Consider the following 20161-nt stretch of genomic DNA (forward strand, 5'->3'; position numbering starts at 1 on the left):
TTTGAGTTAGGGTCTAGCCAAGTTGCCATTGCTGACCTCGAATTTGAAATCCTCTTGCCTCAGCCTGTCTGGTATAGCTGTCATGTGCCACTGTGCCTGGCAACCTACTCTTTTAAAATATAAGAACACATAAGGAAAATGATAAAGCAACATGCTGAATAGGAAGGTGATTGCTTCATGAGCATATATTATTAGGAAGATAATCAACCATTACAGATGCACTATTAAATAGGAAACATTCTCTACCTCTAGAAGTAGTGCAGTATAAGTAAATCTTACATTTTCATTAGCTAGGCTTGGCTGGAATCCCAACTCTGCCCTCAGAGCTTTGTGATCTAAGGCAGTTTGCCTATTTTTTTTTTTAACTGCACTTCCTTATTCTGAAATTCATGTAAAGTACAATCTGTTATGATTGGGAAAATGTGGTGTATATACACAATAGAATATTACTCAGCCATAAAGAAGAATGACTTTATGGCTTTTGCAAGTAAATGGATGGACCTGGAGACTATCATGCTAAGGGAAATAAGCCAGTCCCCAAAAATCTAAGGTCATATGTTTTTGCTGATATAGGGAAGCTAATCCACAATAAGGCGGGAGAGGGGAAGAATAGATATTGAGTAGATTAGACAAAGGGAATGAAGGGAAGGGTTGGGGGATAGGAAAAGGAAAGACAGTGGAATGAATCCAAAATTATTTTCCCATGTACTTGTATGAATATGCCTTAGTGAATCCCACCATTATGGACATTCGTAAGAATGGGGTCCTAAGTAGAATGATATATGTTTTTAAACATTTTTAGTTGTAGATGGACATGATATCTTTATTTATTTTTTTATACAGTGATAAGAATGGAACCCAGTGCCTCACATGCTAGGCAAGCACTCCACCACTGACCCACAACCCCAGCCCTAGAATAACATATATTCCATGCTTGAACAATTATATCAAAATGAATTTTACTATCATATATAACTAAAAAGAACCAAAAAAATCTTTTCAAAAGTACAGCCTGGGGGCTGGGAATTGTGGCTCAGTAGTAGAGTGTTCACCTAGCACGTGGGAGGCCCTGGGTTCAATCCTCAACACATCATATAAATAAATAAAATAAAGGTATTGTGTCCAACTACAACTAACAAATAAATATTTTAAAAAGTACAGCCTGTTTAATAAATGGCAGCTGAAGTTTTGGGTTTTTCCCCCTGTTCTTATTTGATATAGCTAGTTATTTAATAATTTCATTTTAATTAATGATATTCGATCGTTACCATTAATTCAATATTCCAGCAGTGAGTTGGACCTAGGTTCTCTTAAAATAGAATGATAAGGGGCTGGGGTTGTTGCTCAAGCACTGGGTTCAATCCTCAGCACCACATAAAAATAAATAAATAAAATAAAGATACTGTGTCCATCTACAACTAAAAAAGATTTTTAAAAATTAGAATGATAGGGTTGGGACTATTGCTCAGTAATAGAGCACTCTCTTAACATACAGAGTTGGTTCCCTAGCCCAACCAATAAGTAAATAAAGCAAGCTTGCAAACTGTATCACTTTGTTTTAACTTACAATAACTTCAGATAAAAAGTCCTAAATTACAGCTAAATTTATTTTATTCTGTGGGAAATACAATCACTTAAAAGGTAGTTTCACATATTTTGTGAAGTAGATTTTTAAGGTTTTGCTTATATAATAATCAAGATTTTTTCCACTAGGTGGTGATATTGTTTCATGTTTCATGAAGCAGCCTGCTTCTCTATTTTCCCTCTGTTGCCTTAGAAAAGCAAAGAAATCTTTACTGTTTACTGAGTCAAGCACTAGACTGATCATGCAACTCCTGCAACAAAGTGAGTCAGATCCTTCCATTCAAGACCCCCCAGTGGATTCTGATCTCCTTTAGAATTAAAAGCAAAGTCCTTACCAAGGCCCATAAGACCATAAGTAACCTGTATTCCCCTCACCCCTCATCTTGCTACTCCCTAAATTCACAGGACACACTTTTACCTCAGGATCATTTATTTTATTTTTAAATCAACCTTATTGAGATATAAATAAAGTATATCCATTTAAATTAAATGATTTAACATTTTGACAAACAAACACTGTGAACCTATTACTGCAAGCAAGATGCAGAAATTCTTATCACACCCAAAAGTTTTCTTGGGCCACTTAGAAAAAAAGGAAAGGAAGCCGGGCACAGTGGCACATGACTATCATCCCAGTGACTTGGGATACTGAGGCAGGAGGATCACAAGTTCAAGATCAAACATAGCAACTGAGCAAGGTCCTAAGCAACGTAAGGAGACCCTGTCTCAAATAAAAAAATAAAAAGGGCTGGGACCTTGAGAGTTTGTTTACTGAAGTTAGCCAATCCCCAAAAAACAAATGCCGAATGTTTTCTCTACTCATAGTGGGGTAGGGAGGGGGAGCATGGGAGGAATAGATGAATTCTAGATAAGGCAGAGGGGTGAGAGGGAAAGGGAGGGGGCAGGGGATTAGCAAGGATGGTGGAATGTGATACACATCATTATCCAAAGTACATGTATGAAGACATGAATTGGTGTCAACATACTTTATATACAACCAGAGATATGAAAAAATGTGCTGTATACATGTAATAAGACTTGTAATGCATTCTGCTATCATTTATTTTATTTATTTTTTTAAAGAGAGAGAATTTTTAATTTTTTTAAATTTTTTTTTAAGTTTTCGGTGGACACAACATCTTTATTTGTATGTGGTGCTGAGGATCGAACCCAGGCAGCATGCATGACAGGCGAGTGCGCTACAACTTGAACCATATCCCTAGCCCTTTTTATTTTATTTTTTAATCAATAAAAAGGGGGCGGGGCTGGGGATATAGCTCAGTGGATAAGTGCTCTTGAGTTTAATTCCTAGTATCAAAAATAAATAAATGAAACAAAAGAAATGTGGAGCTTTTAATAATTTGTTTAGAATGTGAGTCCTGAGATCAATTGACAACTGTTGATATACATAGCGTCTTCCTGGGGTAGAGTGGAGACCATCTCCAATGTTCAATGATAGTGAGGTCCATGGGACCTGCTGACTGCTCTGGTTTCCTTTTATATAAAATAGAGATGGTGATAATGATCAACCAGGTTCCTATAAAAATAGAACACATTTAGATAATGAAAGGGCTGGGTTACAGTTCAGTGTGGACTGCTTGCCCAGCATGTGTGGGACTCTAGGTTTTATCCCTAGCACTGAAATACAAAAAAATAAATAAATAAATGAGAGAGAATTTCTTATAGGAAATTGTTCTTATGGGTGATGGGGAGACACTCAAAAGAGGAATAGTGAAACAATCTCAAAAATCGCAGCAGCAGGAAACCTTTGCCATTCTTAGGTCAGAAGAGAGGCAGAGTTCCTGGGTCCCCCTAGGAACTATAATGGAACTGTGTAGAAGGACCTATAGCCTCAGAGTCAGAGAGCATTGATAAGAAATACCCTGGATTCTCCTTTATGTATGCTGTCCAATCTCCCACCAAAGCCTCCTGTTGGCTGAATCTAACTGGAAATGTCATGAGCTTGGAAATGCAGTGAGTGGGTTCAGACCCCTTCTGCTGCACATTAGAGCTGGGAAAGAACCTGGGCACCAGAGAGCAAACAGGTCTAAAAGATTATATCACTGCCTTGTAGGGAGGTAGGAGTGATCACTTCCCTCACCCCTCCAAAGGGGTACAGCACTCATTTCTATAACAAAAGCCATGCTAACAAATGAACACACATTTATTTCATTGTGTGACTTGGGAGCCTTCAGATTGAAAGCCAATAGACTCAGGATGAACTATCCATTTTCTAGGATTCAATGAAGCCATAGAAACACAACTGGACAAAAAGGGTGCGATCTAATACTGGTAACCCAGTGGGAACACCCAGCTAGGCCTATCTGTGCAGCATGTCTCCCCCGGAGCTATAGGGCAGGACCCCTTCTGGAATGAGATTCTTATGACCTGCAACAAACAAGGTAGACCAGAGAATTTCTTTGTGGCCAGCTCTTACACAGAAAGGTGAAGGAAAGTTAAAGCAATATTTTTAGGTTTTATGTCTGGCTTCAGGTCTTCACTTTGGGGTACTACTTTCTGAGCCCCAAACAACCTGATAAGGAATGTTTCAATTAAATGATTTGACAACTATAACATATATGTAAGTGGTATAAGTAGTACCCGGCACATATTAAGTGCTCTACAAAAGTTTATAAATAAAAATTTTTAAAAAGCACTAACTCCAAGCTGTTTTGATTTTTTGTGGGTTTTTTTTTTGTATTTGTTTTATTTTAAATATCAGTATTTTATTTTGGTACTCGTGGTTGAACCCAAGGGTGCTTTACCACTGAGCTACATCTCCAGCTCATTTATTTTTTATTTTTGAGGCAGGGCCTTACCAAGTTGCTTAGGGCCTCATTGAGTGACTGAGGCTGGCAATGAATTTGTGATTCTCTTGCCTCAGCCTCCTGAGTTGCTGGAATAACAGGCATGTGTCCCTGTGCCCAAGCAAGTATTAGGTATTGTCGACAATTAAGTATTGTTGACAGCCTACAAAGTTCTGAGCTTTCTTTTGTTCAGAAGGAAGGGATGACCCTGCCATCCAGCAAAGCCCTCCATTGCACACACTTTTATATCAAAGCACAATCATTTTCTAGATTCTCTCTCATGATCAATGAAAGTAGATATCTGATAACTTCTTTTTCTTCCTTAATGATATTTTTAATCTGAAAATAAAAAGGTATTTCCACACACAGAGTCCCTGAACAATGGTTCAAGTGCATTTTCTGTGCCTAAGCTTTGGGTGAAATAACTCCACTAAGGAAGGAGGAGAAAAGCAGGGTGCAATGGTGCCCAACTGTAATCCCAGGGACTCTACTCTGTAGACTGAGGCAGGAGGATTGCAAATTTGGCACCAGCCTGGGCAACTTAGCAAGACCCTATCTCAAAATGAAGAGAGCTTAGAAAATAACTTAGTGGTAGTATGTGTGCAACCTTGGGTTCAGTCCCAGCACCGCATAAATGAAAAAAGAAAAAGGAGGAGGAGGAGAACAAAAGTGTGGGGCATATTCTTATTTAGAATCTAGGTAGACAGAGAAGATACTCACTCAGGAAACAAAACAGGGAAAATCTATGCCACGCTGTGCCCACAGAGGTTATGGTAGTCCTACGGCTCTGATGTATTCAAACTAAGGATTGACAGCGTGGAGGAAGAGGGAACAGGGAGATCTCAGAGAACCGGCAAGCTTTCCCTTTCTTTTATGTACTTGATAGTGCTGGCTAATTGTCCAAGCCTGCCAGGGGACACAGATAACACCATTATCGCATTTGCCAAGCTCCCTCACACTTTCTCTTTCAATCCTGTGAAGAGGTTGCCATCATATTCCCCAGTAGTGAGAGCCTGGGAGTTCTCAGCAGCTGGTCTGCCTGGAGGGGATAACCCCTCCTTCAAAGGGCTTAAAGAAGACTCCAGTAAAGCACATCAGAGTATTGGCCTATGGGAAGAACTGGCACCCAGGGACTTGCCCCTTTGGAGAGGCAGCATAATGAAGGAACTACCAAAGTGGCTTCTAAAACCAGCAGAGCTGGGTTCAAATCCAGGCCTCACTGGTTTTTGAGGCCTCACTCATTTGCTCTACTCTGGAAGGCTTGCATGGTCTCCCCTTCCCCTAGCCTCAATTTCTTCTTCTCAAAAGTGGGAAGAAAAACAGTTCAAAGGGTTATTTTGAGGAATAAATGCTTAACATAGACCATACTTTGTGAACATGCCCAGGAGCTCAATAAATACCTACTATTATTCCCTTTAAAAAACTCCTATCTAACTCAATGTTTCCTTTAAAACTAACAGATGTAATTATCATTTTGTTTTAATGTACTTAGTTTGCAGGTAATATAACCTTTTTGTGTGTATGTAATTAACCAAATATCAATATGTTGCCCTTACCAGAATATATGGAAGAAATGTAAAAGGGAAATCATACATAATAAAATAATAAATACTTCAATATTTAAATGAGCATAGAAGACCTAAGGAGGTAATCATACTCAGGTGTTTATAATAATTTTACTTATTTATTTAATTCGTGGTACTGGGGATTTAACCCAGGTGTGCTCTACTCCTCAGCTACACCCCTAGTCCTTTCTTATTTTTATTTTGAGACAGGAGCTTTCTAAATTGCTGAGGCTAAGCTTGAGCTCACCATTCTTCTGCTTCAGTCTAAGGAACAGCTGGGATTACAGGTGTGAATCACCATGACCAACTTCAGGTTGAATAATTTTTAATTAAGAGAATTAAGACAACATTTTACTCAATGTTTCCATACTTCATTTATGCATTTGTCATTTTAAAAAGGCTAAATAATTTATTCCTACTCAACACATACAGATGATCACTGTGAATGCTGCAGTTACTGAATACAGAATATAATTGTGCCATATGCAGTGAATGTCACACAAATGAAATCACTTTATGAAAATTCAGGGTCAGGTTTGGAATAGAACAAAGTACAGTCTTTTCTCAATGTACACAATAATTGCATTCCTGATAATTCAGTATTATATTAAAATTGTGCAAAATGACCACCTAAGACAGACATTCCGGATTTGGGACAATGCTTTGTGAGGTGCTGAGACAGGAGGTTCACAAGTTTGAGGCCAACTTTTGCAAATTACAGAGGTCCTAAGTAAACGAGAATAACTAGCATCTCAGTCCCTCATGACCAAAAGCCAGTAGCACACCCCCACCCCACCCCCAATAGGATAAACAGCAACTTCTGCCCTAAACTTCCCAAAAAGTAGCCCTTTCCCTATTAGCAATCCACAATCATTTCATGTCATTGTGAAAAGAAATCGGCAGGTGGCAGCATACACCAAAGTATCAAGCATTCAAGTCCTGCAGGGAACCAAAGTTAAGACTCAGGGGATTTCCTGGGAAGGCAGAGTTGGAACTGGAGAGCAAGCAACCTCAACTTTATTTGTAATGCTTTCTTTCCATTCCTATGAAGTCAAATATAACAAAAATATTTAAAACGGGGGTGAATAGGCTAGGCATGGTGGTTTGGGAGGCTAAGGCAGCAGGATGGCAAGTTCAAGGCCACTCTGGGCAACTTAGTGAGACCCTGTCTCAAAATAGGAAAGGTTGAGGATGTGGCTTGGTAGTTAGGCACCCCTGGGTTCAATCTTTTGAACCAAAATTAATAAATTAATAAATTTAATGTGTTGTGAATAATGAAGGTGAGGGAATTTTATATTTTTACTATCTTTACATTTATTTTTAAAAGACAGTTCTCCTAACAGGATCTAGCAATGGAAGTATCTGGACGGAATACTGCCAAATCAGTTTTCTTCCATTCACAAGAAGAATAAAAATTATAGCAGCTAAAGAATTGGGATTTCCACTAATGGTTAAGAATAGTCTTAAATCTGTAAGAAGATGTAACTTCACAGGAAGGTGCAACACACTGCTTGGGAAAGTACAGGAAGATCACATAGAGATGGAGGCGTCTGAGTTAGTCTATAAGATCAGACCAGAATAAAACAGATGTACGGGCTGGGGATGTGGCTCAAGCGGTAGCGCGCTCGCCTGGCATGCGTGCGACCCGGGTTCGATCCTCAGCACCACATACCAACAAAGATGTTGTGTCCGCCAAGAACTAAAAAATAAATATTAAAAATTCTCTCTCTCTCTCTCTCCCTCTCTCACTCTCTCTTTAAAAAAAAAAAAACAGATGTACATTAAGAGGCATCAGCAACACTCATGACAACTAGTCTATTATGAAACCTCATAGGTGGCCCTATTCTTTTGCATATTTTATAAATTTAAGCCCATCCCCTCACACTGCCACTCACCTTTAGGAAAAGTTTAGTACACCAGTACCACTCAGAGCTTGGTCAATCAACTGGTGGCCATTACTTGTGGTGAAAAACAACCAGACATAACAACATTGAAAAATCAATTAGAAATGTGTAGAGCAAGCTGGGTGTGGTGGTGCACGCCTGTAATCCCGGCTACTTGGGAAGCTGAGACAGGAGGTTCACAAGTTTGAGGCCAATTTTTGCAAATTACAGAGGTCGTAAGCAACTTGGCAAAACTCTGTCTCAAAAAAAAAAAAAAAAATACAAAGGGCTGGAGATGTAGGTCAGTGGTAAACTACTACTGGGGTCAACCCCCGGTAAACCTCCTTCCCACCCAGCCAAAAAAAAAAAAAAAAGAAAGAAATGTGTAGAGCAATTTGACAGAATATTTCCATTTATTGATCCCTATAGAATTTGGGATTTTGCTTTATAGATATTTTTTTAAATCTCATTTTATTATATTTCATCAAAGTATCGGGCTTAAATGGGCTGAAAACACAAATACATCACACACCCACACACTAAATACCACCATCAAAATTCTGAGAAACATTAGCCCCCAAAGTACCAAAACATACAGAAAGCATGAAAGAGGCGAGGAGACCTGGAAAGTTCACATTTAGTAATGTCCACCTAGGGCTGGGGATGTGGCTCAGTGACAGAGTACTTACCTAGCATGCATGAGGTCCTGGATTTCAATCCCCAGCACTGGGGGGGGGGGGGTTGTGGGGGGAATTATCTACCTTTAATAAAAGCAGTTATTAAATTTCATTTAATCCTCCCAATAATCCAATGGGACTGGTAGTATAATCTTTACATAAGAGGACAGAAAATTCAGAGAAGATGATGAACTTGCCCAAATAGAGCCAGGAATCAAACCCAGATCTGTCAGAATTTAGCTCTTCCAGAATCTTCATGCTAGAGTAATTGTCACATTGATGTCCTTCTCTCTTTCATCAATACTCATAGGTCACAACTGACTCTAGGATCACTTGCTCCAGGGCTCCTGGTTACAGGCATTGGTGCTAACAAGTCCTCAGGAGTCAGTTCATCAATTTTCCCCTAAATTAGGGAAAAGAGTTTTTCTCCTTACCTAGTGAGGCATGTTGTATTTCATGTATCAATGAAAGGTTAAAACAATAGCAGCAGAGCAATTCTCATTTCCTATAAACATCTACAACCATCTACACACAACAACAACAACTATCTTGTCAAGTAAGAAAAATTAATTATACTCTCTCCTGCTCATTTTCCCGACTCAATTTTTCCTCCCATATGTTAAGGCACTTTTCAGAAGGAGCAGCCTAAGGATGGAACCCAAGGTTTCACGCGTACTAGACAAAGGTAGCACTGAGCTACCTTTCCCCAACCCTTTTTAGTTTCTTTTGAGTCAGGGTCTCTGTAAGTTGCTGAGGCTGGGCTTTAACTTGCAAACCTCCTGCCTTACTCTCCTGAGTTGCTGGAATTACAGATGTGTGCCACTGTAGCGGGCTTAAGATACTTCTTTTCTAACTTAAAAAAAATTGGTTACTGAAATGAATCTTTAAAATTTTAAATAATGGAAATATTATATAATGCTATTCATTTAAGCCACGTGTTATAGGTTAGATATGGGGTGTCCCCGCAAAGCTTAGGTGTAAGAAAATGAAAGAAAGTTTAAAGGTAAAATGATTAGACTATGAGAATCTACACCTAATCAGTATGTTAATCCTCCGATAGGGATTACCTGGTAGTGACTATAGGCAGGTAGGATGTCCCTGGAGGAGAATATAAACCCTGGAGGTTTATATTGTGTCAGTGGTAAGGGAAGCTGTCTCTCTCTCTGCCTCCTGGTGCCATGTTCTGAGCTGCTTTCCTCCTCAACACTCATCTCCCATGATGTTTTGCTTCATTTCAGTCATAGAGCAATAGAGTTGTCCACCTGTGGATCGAGATCTTTGAAACTGCCCCAAATAAACTTTTCTTCCTCTAAAATTGCTCTTGTTATTGGGTCTTTTGATGACAGCAATGAAAAAGCTGACTAAAACAGCACAAAACAGCCCTATAAGGGAGAAATTACTATTCCTGTTTTGTCAATAGGAAATTGAAGCCCCCCAAAGTTAAGTGACTAGCAAAGATTACAAAGTTATAAATGACAGAATCAGGATAGAAACTCAGCATTTGAGTGAGAATCCCCCAAAAAACTATTTGCTTGATGTTGTCATTTTAGCACTGGGAATTAAACACTGGGAATACTAGGCATATGCTCTACTGCTGAGATATAAATCCAGACCCCAAGCAAATTCTTGATATTCTATATAATAATTACTGAATTAAAGCATTAACTACTTCTGTTAAATGATTTTTATGCTTTATGCAGAATGAGGCTCTTATTTATTTATTTATTTAAATTTGTTATGTATAACAGAATGCATTATAATTCATATTACACATATAGAGCACAATTTTCATATCTCTGGTTGTACACAAAGTAGAATCACATCATTCATGTCTTCATACATGTACTTAGTGTAATGATGTCCATCTCACTCCACCATCTTTTCTACCCTCATGTACCCTCCCTTCTCCTCCCTCCCCTCCGCTTTTCTCCTTTGCCCTATCTAGAGTTCATCTAATCCTCCCATGCCCCCACAACCACATTATGAATCAGCATCCTTAAATCAGAGAACAGAATAAGGCTCTTAAAATCACATGTAACTGAAACTATGACTCCCTGGGTCTACATTTCCACCATGATCTACTTAGAAAGTTAAGAACCTTAGAGAATTTCTTTGAGCAAAAGAGTTGCCTGATATTTAGTGTTGGATATGAGAGAAAGTGTTATCCTGGAGTCTGGCTGAGCACGGCCTTGGGAGTCAGCAGAATTAGAGTTCAAAGGCTGCCTAACCTTCTATATAAAAAATTTAGATAAGCTTTACCTGTCTGTGCTTATGCATATTTTTCTTTTGGTGCCTGGGGATCAAATCCAGGGCCTCATGCATGGCAGGCAAATACTATACCACTGAGTCACATTCCCAGTCCTGTGATTAAGCTTTGTTAGTTGTAAATTGAAATCAATATTTAACTTTTAGGATTTTGAGGATAAATTAAACAATATAAACAAGGTGCCTGTGGTATATAAAACACATGATGAATGCTTAATGAGTTGTTGCAAGTTTCAGTTAATGTCAACACTAACATTGCAGCAGTTTGGCAAAGACTTGTATGATCTTCCTTAAAACAAAAACAAAACAACAACAACAAAAAAAACGTGCTGAGTGAGGTGGCAGATGCCTGTAATCCCAACAGACTTGGGAGGCCAACTTAGAGGGCAGCCTCAGCAATTTAGAAAGAGACCCTCAGTAACTTAGTGAGACTCTGACTCAAAATTAAAATTAAAAAGGGCTGGTGAGTTAGCTTAGTGGTTAAGCACTCCTGGGTTCAACCCCCAATACCAAAAAAGAAAAGGAAAAAACATGATCAAACAAACATGCTCTCCCCAAAAATAAAATACAATACACTTGTAGAAGAGTAAATATAAATACTTTGAAATAGCAGAATTGATTGATTGTGTGTGTGTGTGTGTGTGCGCGCGCGCACATGTACATATAAACATGTATATATAGAAGTTGGTTTTCAACTTCCTCCCATTTTCATTCTGTAAACAACGTCTCCCTGCTTCTCCTTTTTTCACCCACGTACTAGTCTGTAAACTTCCATCACATACCTGCAACTGAAAAATTATGTCTCTCAAGATAGTTGTGGATCTCGATCCCAGATCTGTTTAATTTCAGGCCAGCGTTATGTATTGATCACTGCTAGGAGCCACAACCAAATAATATGATGCATGGCACTTTTTGGTTGTAAGGTGATGCCAGCTAGCCATTGAGATGATATGATTATGTTAAGATTTACATTCATATGGAAATTGGACTACTGCTGTTCACCTTGGCCTGCTATGGGACTCATGTTAAGGGACTCCTGGAGAGTTCCCATTGGTTGGGGAAGGACAGTAGGAGGGAATTCCGGGGGAGGTCCTGGGCCCCCGGTTCCGGTAGAGGCGATCCGAGTGGGTGGACCAGCTTGCTTGCCGGGCGCGTACAGAGTATTGGCTGCATTTTCAAAAATAAAGTTTTGTTCCTGCTTGAGTGGCTCGTGATTCTGTGCCCAGCTATACTGCAGCAGTTGGTGGCCCGTACGGGGAACGCCTGAAGCTTAGAGGTGAGTAAAGTTGCTCGCCCCTGAGGGAAGGCAACAGAATGGGTGACCATTTCAAAAAACAATGTGTTCTTGTTTTGATTTATTTTGTTTTTATTTCAAGCTCCCTAGCCCTAGAATTTTCTCAGGCGAACTGGGAAAAATGGTTGGCTCAAGGTTTGAAATTATTCGGCCCTGAGAAAGAGAAAATTGATACAACCATTCTCTGCTCCATTTTTGTTTCATTCTGTTTCGGCTTTGTTTTATCCTATCTTATTGGGTTGCGTTACCTTTATAGTAGATTAGAATCTAGTAAAAAACAAGCCGAAAGACTGTTAAGTAAATTGTTAGAGGTCCAGACTATGGTAGAAAAAACGTTAGGGCAAGCAAAAGAGAAGGTCTCTCAAGCTAGTCAGACAGAGGAAAATTTAAAGAAAGAAAGCTTAGAGGAAAAACAGCCATCAGGTGAATTACAACAGGAGGTTGCTACTAAGTCCGTTCTATCACCAGAGGGCGTAATTCAACCAACAGCTCCATCTACAGCTGAGCGGCCCTCAACTCCCGTAGTTGATGGACGGAATTCTGAGGCAGGACCCCAAAGATTAGCATGCCCTGTACTTGAGCAGGCAGGAAGGCAACGAATTCACCGTGCTTTAGATTTCAAAACAGTAAAGCAATTAAAGGAGGCTGTAACAACCTATGGCCCTCAAGCTCCCTTTACCATAAGTATGGTCGAATCTGTTACCAACTTGGACATGACACCAGCAGATTGGGCTAACATGTGTCGATCTGTGCTAAATGGAGGACAATATTTGTTATGGAAGGTTGCCAATGAGGAATTTTGCATGGAGACAGCTAGGCAAAATGCAGAAGCTGGTTGCCCTCAAAGAAATCTAGATATGTTATTAGGAAAAGGACCTTATGAGGGTCAAAGACAACAAATGGAATATGATCCTGGCGTATACGCACAAATTGCTGTAGATGCAGTTAGGGCATGGAAAACTTTACAGGGGCATAGAGATTTACAAGGTCAATTATCTAAGGTAATACAAGGAACTAATGAACCTTATGCTGAATTTGTAGATAGGCTTATTCAGACAGCCTCTAGAATATTTGGAAATACAGAACAGGCAATGCCATTTATAAAACAACTGGCTTATGACCAAGCAAATTGTTGCTGCAGAGAGGTCATTAGACCATGGAGACATGAAGATTTAAACACATATATTAAATTATGTAGAGACATTAATGAACAAGGGCAAGTCTTAGCAGCAGTACAACAGGCTTTAAATGCCAGGCCAAAAACATGCTATAATTGTAATCAAACAGGACATTTTAAAAGGAGTTGCCCCATAGGAGGAGGGTTTAACAAAACTAGGTATCAAAGGAATAGAATACCGGGTATTTGCCCACGATGCCATAGAGGGAAACATTGGGCTAATGAATGCCATTCTCAAACCACCATAGAAGGTATTCCGTTATCAAAAAACGGACAAGGACCAAGTGTTTACCCACGATATCGTGGAGAAAGGTATCAGGCTCCATTGCCAAAAAACGGACTAGAGGGCCCAATGCCCCGAAGCCCAAAACCACAAATATACGGGGCAATGGAGGAACCCAGCAGCTCCATCAAGGTAGTGCCCAGGATGCATTATCCATTAAATCCCTCATCAGACAAACAAGAGGGAGCGCAGGGTTGGACATCTGCCTCTGCCAGAGCAGTACTAACTCCAGAGATGGGAGTTCAAATCATTCCTACAGGAGTAAAAGGACCTCTTCCCCAGGGAACAGTAGGCTTATTATTGGAACGTAGTTCTTCTACACTAAAAGGACTTATGATAAGTCCTGGGGTAATTGATCCTGATTATAAGGGTGAAATAAAAATTATAGCTAGTTCTCCAAGAGGTATATCAGTAATTTCACCAGGAGATAGAATAGCACAGTTATTAATAATACCCAGCCTGCATGATAAATTTTCCAGTTGTAATGTAGAAAGAGGTTCCAAGGGATTAGGCTCCACAGGTGTAGATTGGGCTATGCTGTCTTTAAATTTAGATTCTCGCCCAATGCTAAAATTAAATATTCAAGGTCATGACTTTAATGGGCTGCTGGACACAGGTGCTGACCTCAGCATCATATCTCGTCAAGAATGGCAAAACATTGGCCATTACAACAAGCCACTCAAATGCTTTGAGGCCTAAGAGTGGCAACAAATCCCCATAGAAGTGCTATGGTATTAGATTGGAGGGATCCTGAAGGATGTGAAGGAACTATACAGCCCTATGTATTGGATCATCTTCCTGTAAATTTATGGGGACGAGATGTCTTAGATCAATTAGGATTAACATTAACAAATAACATCAATCCTAACGCGCCCACTACTAGGGCTACACAAGGCTTTAGGAAAGAAAAAAGATTAAGAGAACAAGAACAAGGTATGACAGCACCAATTCAAATAGATCAAGAAATAAATAGACATGGATTGGGTTTTCAGAAAGGGCCACTGAGACAATCAAAATTACTTGGAAATCAGAAAGACCAGTGTGGGTTCCTCAGTGGCCCCTGACTAAAGAAAAGATACAAGTAGCCCATGACTTAGTCAGACAACAATTAGCGGAAGGACATATACAACCTTCTGTATCCCCCCATAATACTCCCATTTTTGTCATTAAAAAGAAATCTGGTAAATGGAGATTATTACAAGATTTAAGAGCCATTAATAATGAGATGGTTATTATGGGACCTGCTCAATCAGGGATTCCCCAATTGTCTGCTTTACCAAAAACCTGGCATGTTTTAGCTATAGATATTAAAGATTGTTTCTTTTCAATTCCAATTCATCCTGAGGATAGTCCACATTTTGCATTTACTATCCCTGCATTAAATCATGAAGGTCCTGATGAGAGACATGAATGGAAAGTACTCCCTCAAGGGATGGCTAACAGTCCAACTATGTGTCAAATCTATGTTAATAAAGCAATCCAGCCACTTAGAAATCAAAATCCTGAACTACAAATATTTCACTATATGGATGATGTATTATTAGCACATAAAGATAAAAACATATTGCTGGAATGTTATGCCACACTTACGAAGTTATTAAAAAATTATAATCTAGAGATAGGAATAGATAAAGTATAATTAAATTTTCCAATTAATTATTTAGGAGTTCTATTATCCTCAACCATGGTCCGTCCACCAAAAATTCAAATACGAGTAGATCAACTCAAAACACTTAATGACTTTCAAAAGTTATTGGGAAACATAAATTGGATAAGGCCTTATCTAGGCATACCAACAGGAAAGTTGGGACCTTTATTTGATATTCTAAAAGGTCCATCAGATCCAAATTCACCCCGAATGTTAACGCCTGAAGCAAGAAAAGCATTAAAAATCATTGAGACATATATGGAAAATATGCATTTGGATAGAATTGATATAAGTTTGCCTTTATTATTTATTGTACTACCAACAAAAAATATTCCTACAAGAGTATTTTGGCAAGAAGGTCCATTATTGTGGATACATTTATCTTATTCTCCTAACACTATTCTTACTAGATATCCTGAGGCTGTAGGACAATTAATACTCAAAGGAATAAAAGCAGCAAAGGGAGTGTTTGGAATTTCTCCCCATAAAATTATTACTCCATATACTATGGATCAAATTGATGAGTTAGCTAATGAGTTAAATACTTGGGCAATAATCATGTGTAAAACTAGTGTTTCATTTGATAATCACTTACCATCTAATCCTTTGTTGTCTTTTTGGTCTAAGCATCCTTTAGTTTTTCCAAAAATGACAAGAAAAACCCCTATCATAAATGCTCCAAATATATTCACTGATGGGTCAAACAATGGTACAGCAGCAGTAGTTACTCCTGATCAAACTTTTACATTTTTAGTACCCAAACAATCAACTCAAAAGGTAGAGCTTAATGCAGTATTACAAGCTTTTATGATGTTTAAAGATTCTGTATTTAATTTATTTTCTGATAGTCAGTATGTAGTTAATGCTATAGTATCCCTTGAAGATGCTGGTAGGATTTCACCTTCTTCTACTGTTTTCTCTTTGTTTTCTGCTATACAAAGTCTAATCTGGGACAGAAAAGATCCATTCTTTATAGGACATATCAGGGCACATACAGGATTGCCTGGAGCCCTTAGTATGAGCAATGAACTAGCAGATAAATCTACACATGACATACATATTTTCTCCACAATAGAAGAAGCTATAAATTTTCATAAAAGGTTCCATGTCAATGCTAATACTTTACAAAAACGTTTTAAAATAACTAAAGAACAAGCCAGACATATAATAAAACAATGTCAAAATTGTGTGACCTTTTTACCACAAGTTAATCTTGGAGTCAATCCTAGAGGACTGATACCTAACCATATTTGGCAGATGGACGTCACACACTTGCCAGAATTTGGAAAATTAAAATATTTACATGTTACAGTTGATACTTCTTCCGGATTTTTGATGGGCTCCCTTCATGCCGGAGAAAAAACTAAAGATGTTATAGCTCATTGCTTACAAAATTTTGCCACTGTGGGTGTTCCAAAACAGTTAAAAACAGACAATGGTCCTGGTTATCCTTCTACCTCTTTTAAACAATTTTGCTCATCATTTGGCATTACTCACATAACAGGAATTCCATACAATCCACAAGGACAAGGTATAGTTGAAAGAGCTCATCAAACTATTAAAATGTACTTATTAAAACAAAAGGAGGGAATTGGAAAGGGGTATATATCCCCCAAAGATAAACTTAAAATTACCCTTTTTACTCTAAACTTTTTAAATTTGGATTCATCGGGACTTAGTGCTGCGGAAAGACATTTGTATCCAAAAAATGTACATAAGCCTAAGGTACTTTGGAAAGATATTCTAACAGGACAATGGAAAGGTCCGGATCCAGTGATAGTCTGGATTGGGGCTCTATCTGTGTTTTTCCACAGGAGGAATAGCAGCCGATTTGTATTCCAGAGAGATTAACCAAAACAATTTCTACAGAAAAAGAAGATGATTTGACTCAAATCCATAACAGCTGATATCCAGAGCTCCAGCTTGGCTATTCTTACATCTTCGACAGTGATCAACCAGGATGCTTTTTTTCAATATCTATTTTATTATTGCTTTTTCCCACATCATAAAGTTCCATTTTATTTTTGAGCTCATACAGACATAAATTAATGTTTTTCTGATCAGTTTTATTTTTTGACTATGGAGTTTTTAAACATTGCAATGGAGATTTCACCTAGGTAAATCTACAAGGCCTTTACTATTTTCTTATATGTTGTATGTTACGTGTGCACATTTCTGTTTTATGTTGTATGTCTGTATGTGCGTATGTCCATATATCATATATGAGGAGCCCTCATAAAAATATGGATCCCAAATTTTTTTATTATTATTATTCACGTGATTTTAATGGTTTAATTTAATTTGGGTAAACAGCTGTTGAAGACTGTTTTAATATGTGTACAAATAAGCAGGTTAACAGATCTGTTTGTTTACTTTCACCTTTCCTTTTCATTATATTTAATAATTCTGTTCAGGATAATGTAAATTGTTCTAAAAATTGTTTTCTTAATACCTGTTGAAATGTTACATTTTTTTCTTTTCTTAACATCATTGTCAATCCCTATTTTCATCCCAGTGCCGGTGAAGACAAAGATGAAACCAAACTACAACTTCTTCAATAATTATCACAACAAACTGTATAAACTGATGCATCAATGAATAATAACTCAACAAGTAATGCTCAATCACTGAGTCGATTTATTTTGGGAGGAAACGGCATATTGATAGATTCCTCCACTTTGAACTGCTTACAAAACTTGCCTGGACTATGTATCACTTGTATGCATTGTGCTCTATTTGTTGATACAGCGAACTATGGCAGTGCTGGAGTATCTTTGCTGATGTGTCACCAGTGATGCAATTTTTCCTAAAGAGCCGTCTATTGACTTGATGTTGTGGCATTTCTGTATCCTCCCTTCTACTAGTGATGGTCTAATTTTGGGGGCCAACTGAGGTGAGGCAAAGAACCTCACCCCCCCACTGGTGCATAGGCCTATCCACAGGTATGGCTATATACTGGACCGGTAGTCAGTGACGGGTATGATTCAGTTGCAGTGGTATCAACCTAAGACAGGAGGCTGACGCCTAGAGGTCAGTTTTCTGATGACGGGTAAGAACCATATGTTGAATTGGACATACCTAACAGGCATGGTCCCTAGCCACATTGCCTGTTGCTTAATTAAACAGAAGGGGGCAGATGCTAGGAGCCACAACCAAATAATATGATGCATGGCACTTTTTGGTTGTAAGGTGATGCCAGCTAGCCATTGAGATGATATGATTATGTTAAGATTTACATTCATATGGAAATTGGACTCCTGCTGTTCACCTTGGCCTGCTATGGGACTCATGTTAAGGGACTCCTGGAGAGTTCCCATTGGTTGGGGAAGGATAGTAGGAGGGAATTCCGGGGTAGGTCCTGGGCCCCATTCTGGTAGAGGCGATCTGCCGTGGGTGGACCGGCTTGCTTGCGGGCTCCTATGGAGTATTGGCGGCATTTTCAAAAATAAAGTTTTGTTCCTGCTTGAGTGGCTCGTGATTCTGTGCCCAGCTAGACTGCAGCAGATCACACCGTCAAGTTATGTAAGTTGTCTTTGGTAAGAGTGGTCCCGGTGAAAGGAATGCTTAATTTTTCCATGCCTCGTGGTTGCAAAGGCTTGTAATACCTGCTACTCCGGAAGGCTGAGACAGGAGAATTGCGAGTTCAAAGCCAGTCTCAGCAAAAGTGAGGCGCTAAGCAACTCAGTGAGATCCTCTCTGGAAATAAAATACAAAGTAGGGTTGGGGATGAGGCTCAGTGGTCGAGTGCCTCTGAGTTCACTCCTGGGTACCACCCCTCATCCCAATTTTTTTTCCATGTCCTGCAGTGACATGTGTATCCTCTCTTGTGCACTATTGGGTGTACTGTTCTCATTCATTCTCTGCAATTTGGGCATGGGCAATATAATAAAAACGCAGGCTTTCATAGCAAGAGCTTTGCAGGGTAAAGGAAGGAAAGTCCCGGGAATTCATCCACAGCCAGCACACACAGCCCTGAGCCTGTGCCCAGCTCAGATGTTGATATTTTCCTCCCTCGGCCCCGCCCCCAGCCACGAGGGACTCCAGCCACGCCCCCAAGCTGAAGTTTCTGGGGCGGACTCGCCTAGTGCCTCCGCTAACTCACAGGGATTCCCTCCCTAACCAATCACTTTAGAGCATTGGGACTGCCCCGAACAAAGATGGCGGGAGAAGCCTCAGTGAGGGCAGACTGATTCGAACAGCAGAATCCGAGGAGGATAGCCCAGGCAGTGGTAGCGGCGTGGCCCGGACCATGGAGGAGGGAGGCAGCACTGGCGGCGGTGGCAGCGACAGCAGCACTAGCGGGAGTGGCGGGGCGCAGCAAAGGGAGCTGGAGCGCATGGCTGAAGTCCTGGTCACTGGAGAACAGTTACGGTAAGACCAGAGACAGAGAGGGTGGGCTTGCTGTGGCACTGCCAGCCCGTGCCCGCTGCAGTCCTGCGCGCGCGCGCGCGCGCGCCGTGTGTGGTGGCTTGCGAGTCTCTCCGGGCTCTGGGACAGGTGCAGACGCGTGGACAGTCCACGCTGCGCTGCGCCGCGCCTTGCTGCTGCAGCGGCTGGACACGCACAGCGTGCGAGGCTGTCCGGGCAGGCACAGGCGAGCGGGTGGTGAGCGCTGCGCCCTAGCTTGGTTGCTGCAGCCCTGCGCCAGGATGAGTCGCTACCACCCGCCGCGCGCTCCATCCTCCGAGGTACTTGGGAGCTGCCAATGCTCCCTGCTGATAGCCTGCACCTTGTCCGCCTGGAGAACTGAGGGTCGCTGTGGGGTCCCAGCAAACCCCAGCCCCTGTACACTTAGAAGTCAGCCCAGTGATTGCTTCTGTTGTTTTCCTTTTTTGTGTCTGTTGGCAAGTAATACGTTATTCCTAATTTGTAAAACGGAGTCCACGCCTCCTTTTAAGGGTTGCTGTGGAAGCTAAACGGAGAATTTTTCAGAAACCCTGAACCTATCTATCCTTTAATTGGCACATCATAATTATCC

The 20161-nt window shown here is 40.1% G+C and overlaps 1 protein-coding gene across 1 annotated transcript in view; it reads left to right on the forward strand.

The window, feature by feature from the left end:
- Positions 1–7403: 7403 nt before the first annotated feature.
- The window catches only part of LOC308633515 (uncharacterized protein), a gene marked incomplete at its 5' end in the record, with an annotated part of 40054 nt that continues 27296 nt past the window's right edge, over positions 7404–20161 (forward strand). The window contains 3 exons of the mRNA XM_081266368.1: positions 7404–7510; positions 18561–18705; positions 19316–19554. Of these exons, the coding sequence (XP_081122494.1) occupies positions 7404–7510; positions 18561–18705; positions 19316–19554 (491 nt within the window). The remainder of the gene's footprint in view (positions 7511–18560; positions 18706–19315; positions 19555–20161) is intronic.

This window comes from Spermophilus citellus, assembly GCF_964194105.1.
Source record: "Spermophilus citellus genome assembly, chromosome: 14".
In the NCBI taxonomy this organism is placed as follows: Eukaryota; Metazoa; Chordata; class Mammalia; order Rodentia; family Sciuridae; genus Spermophilus; species Spermophilus citellus.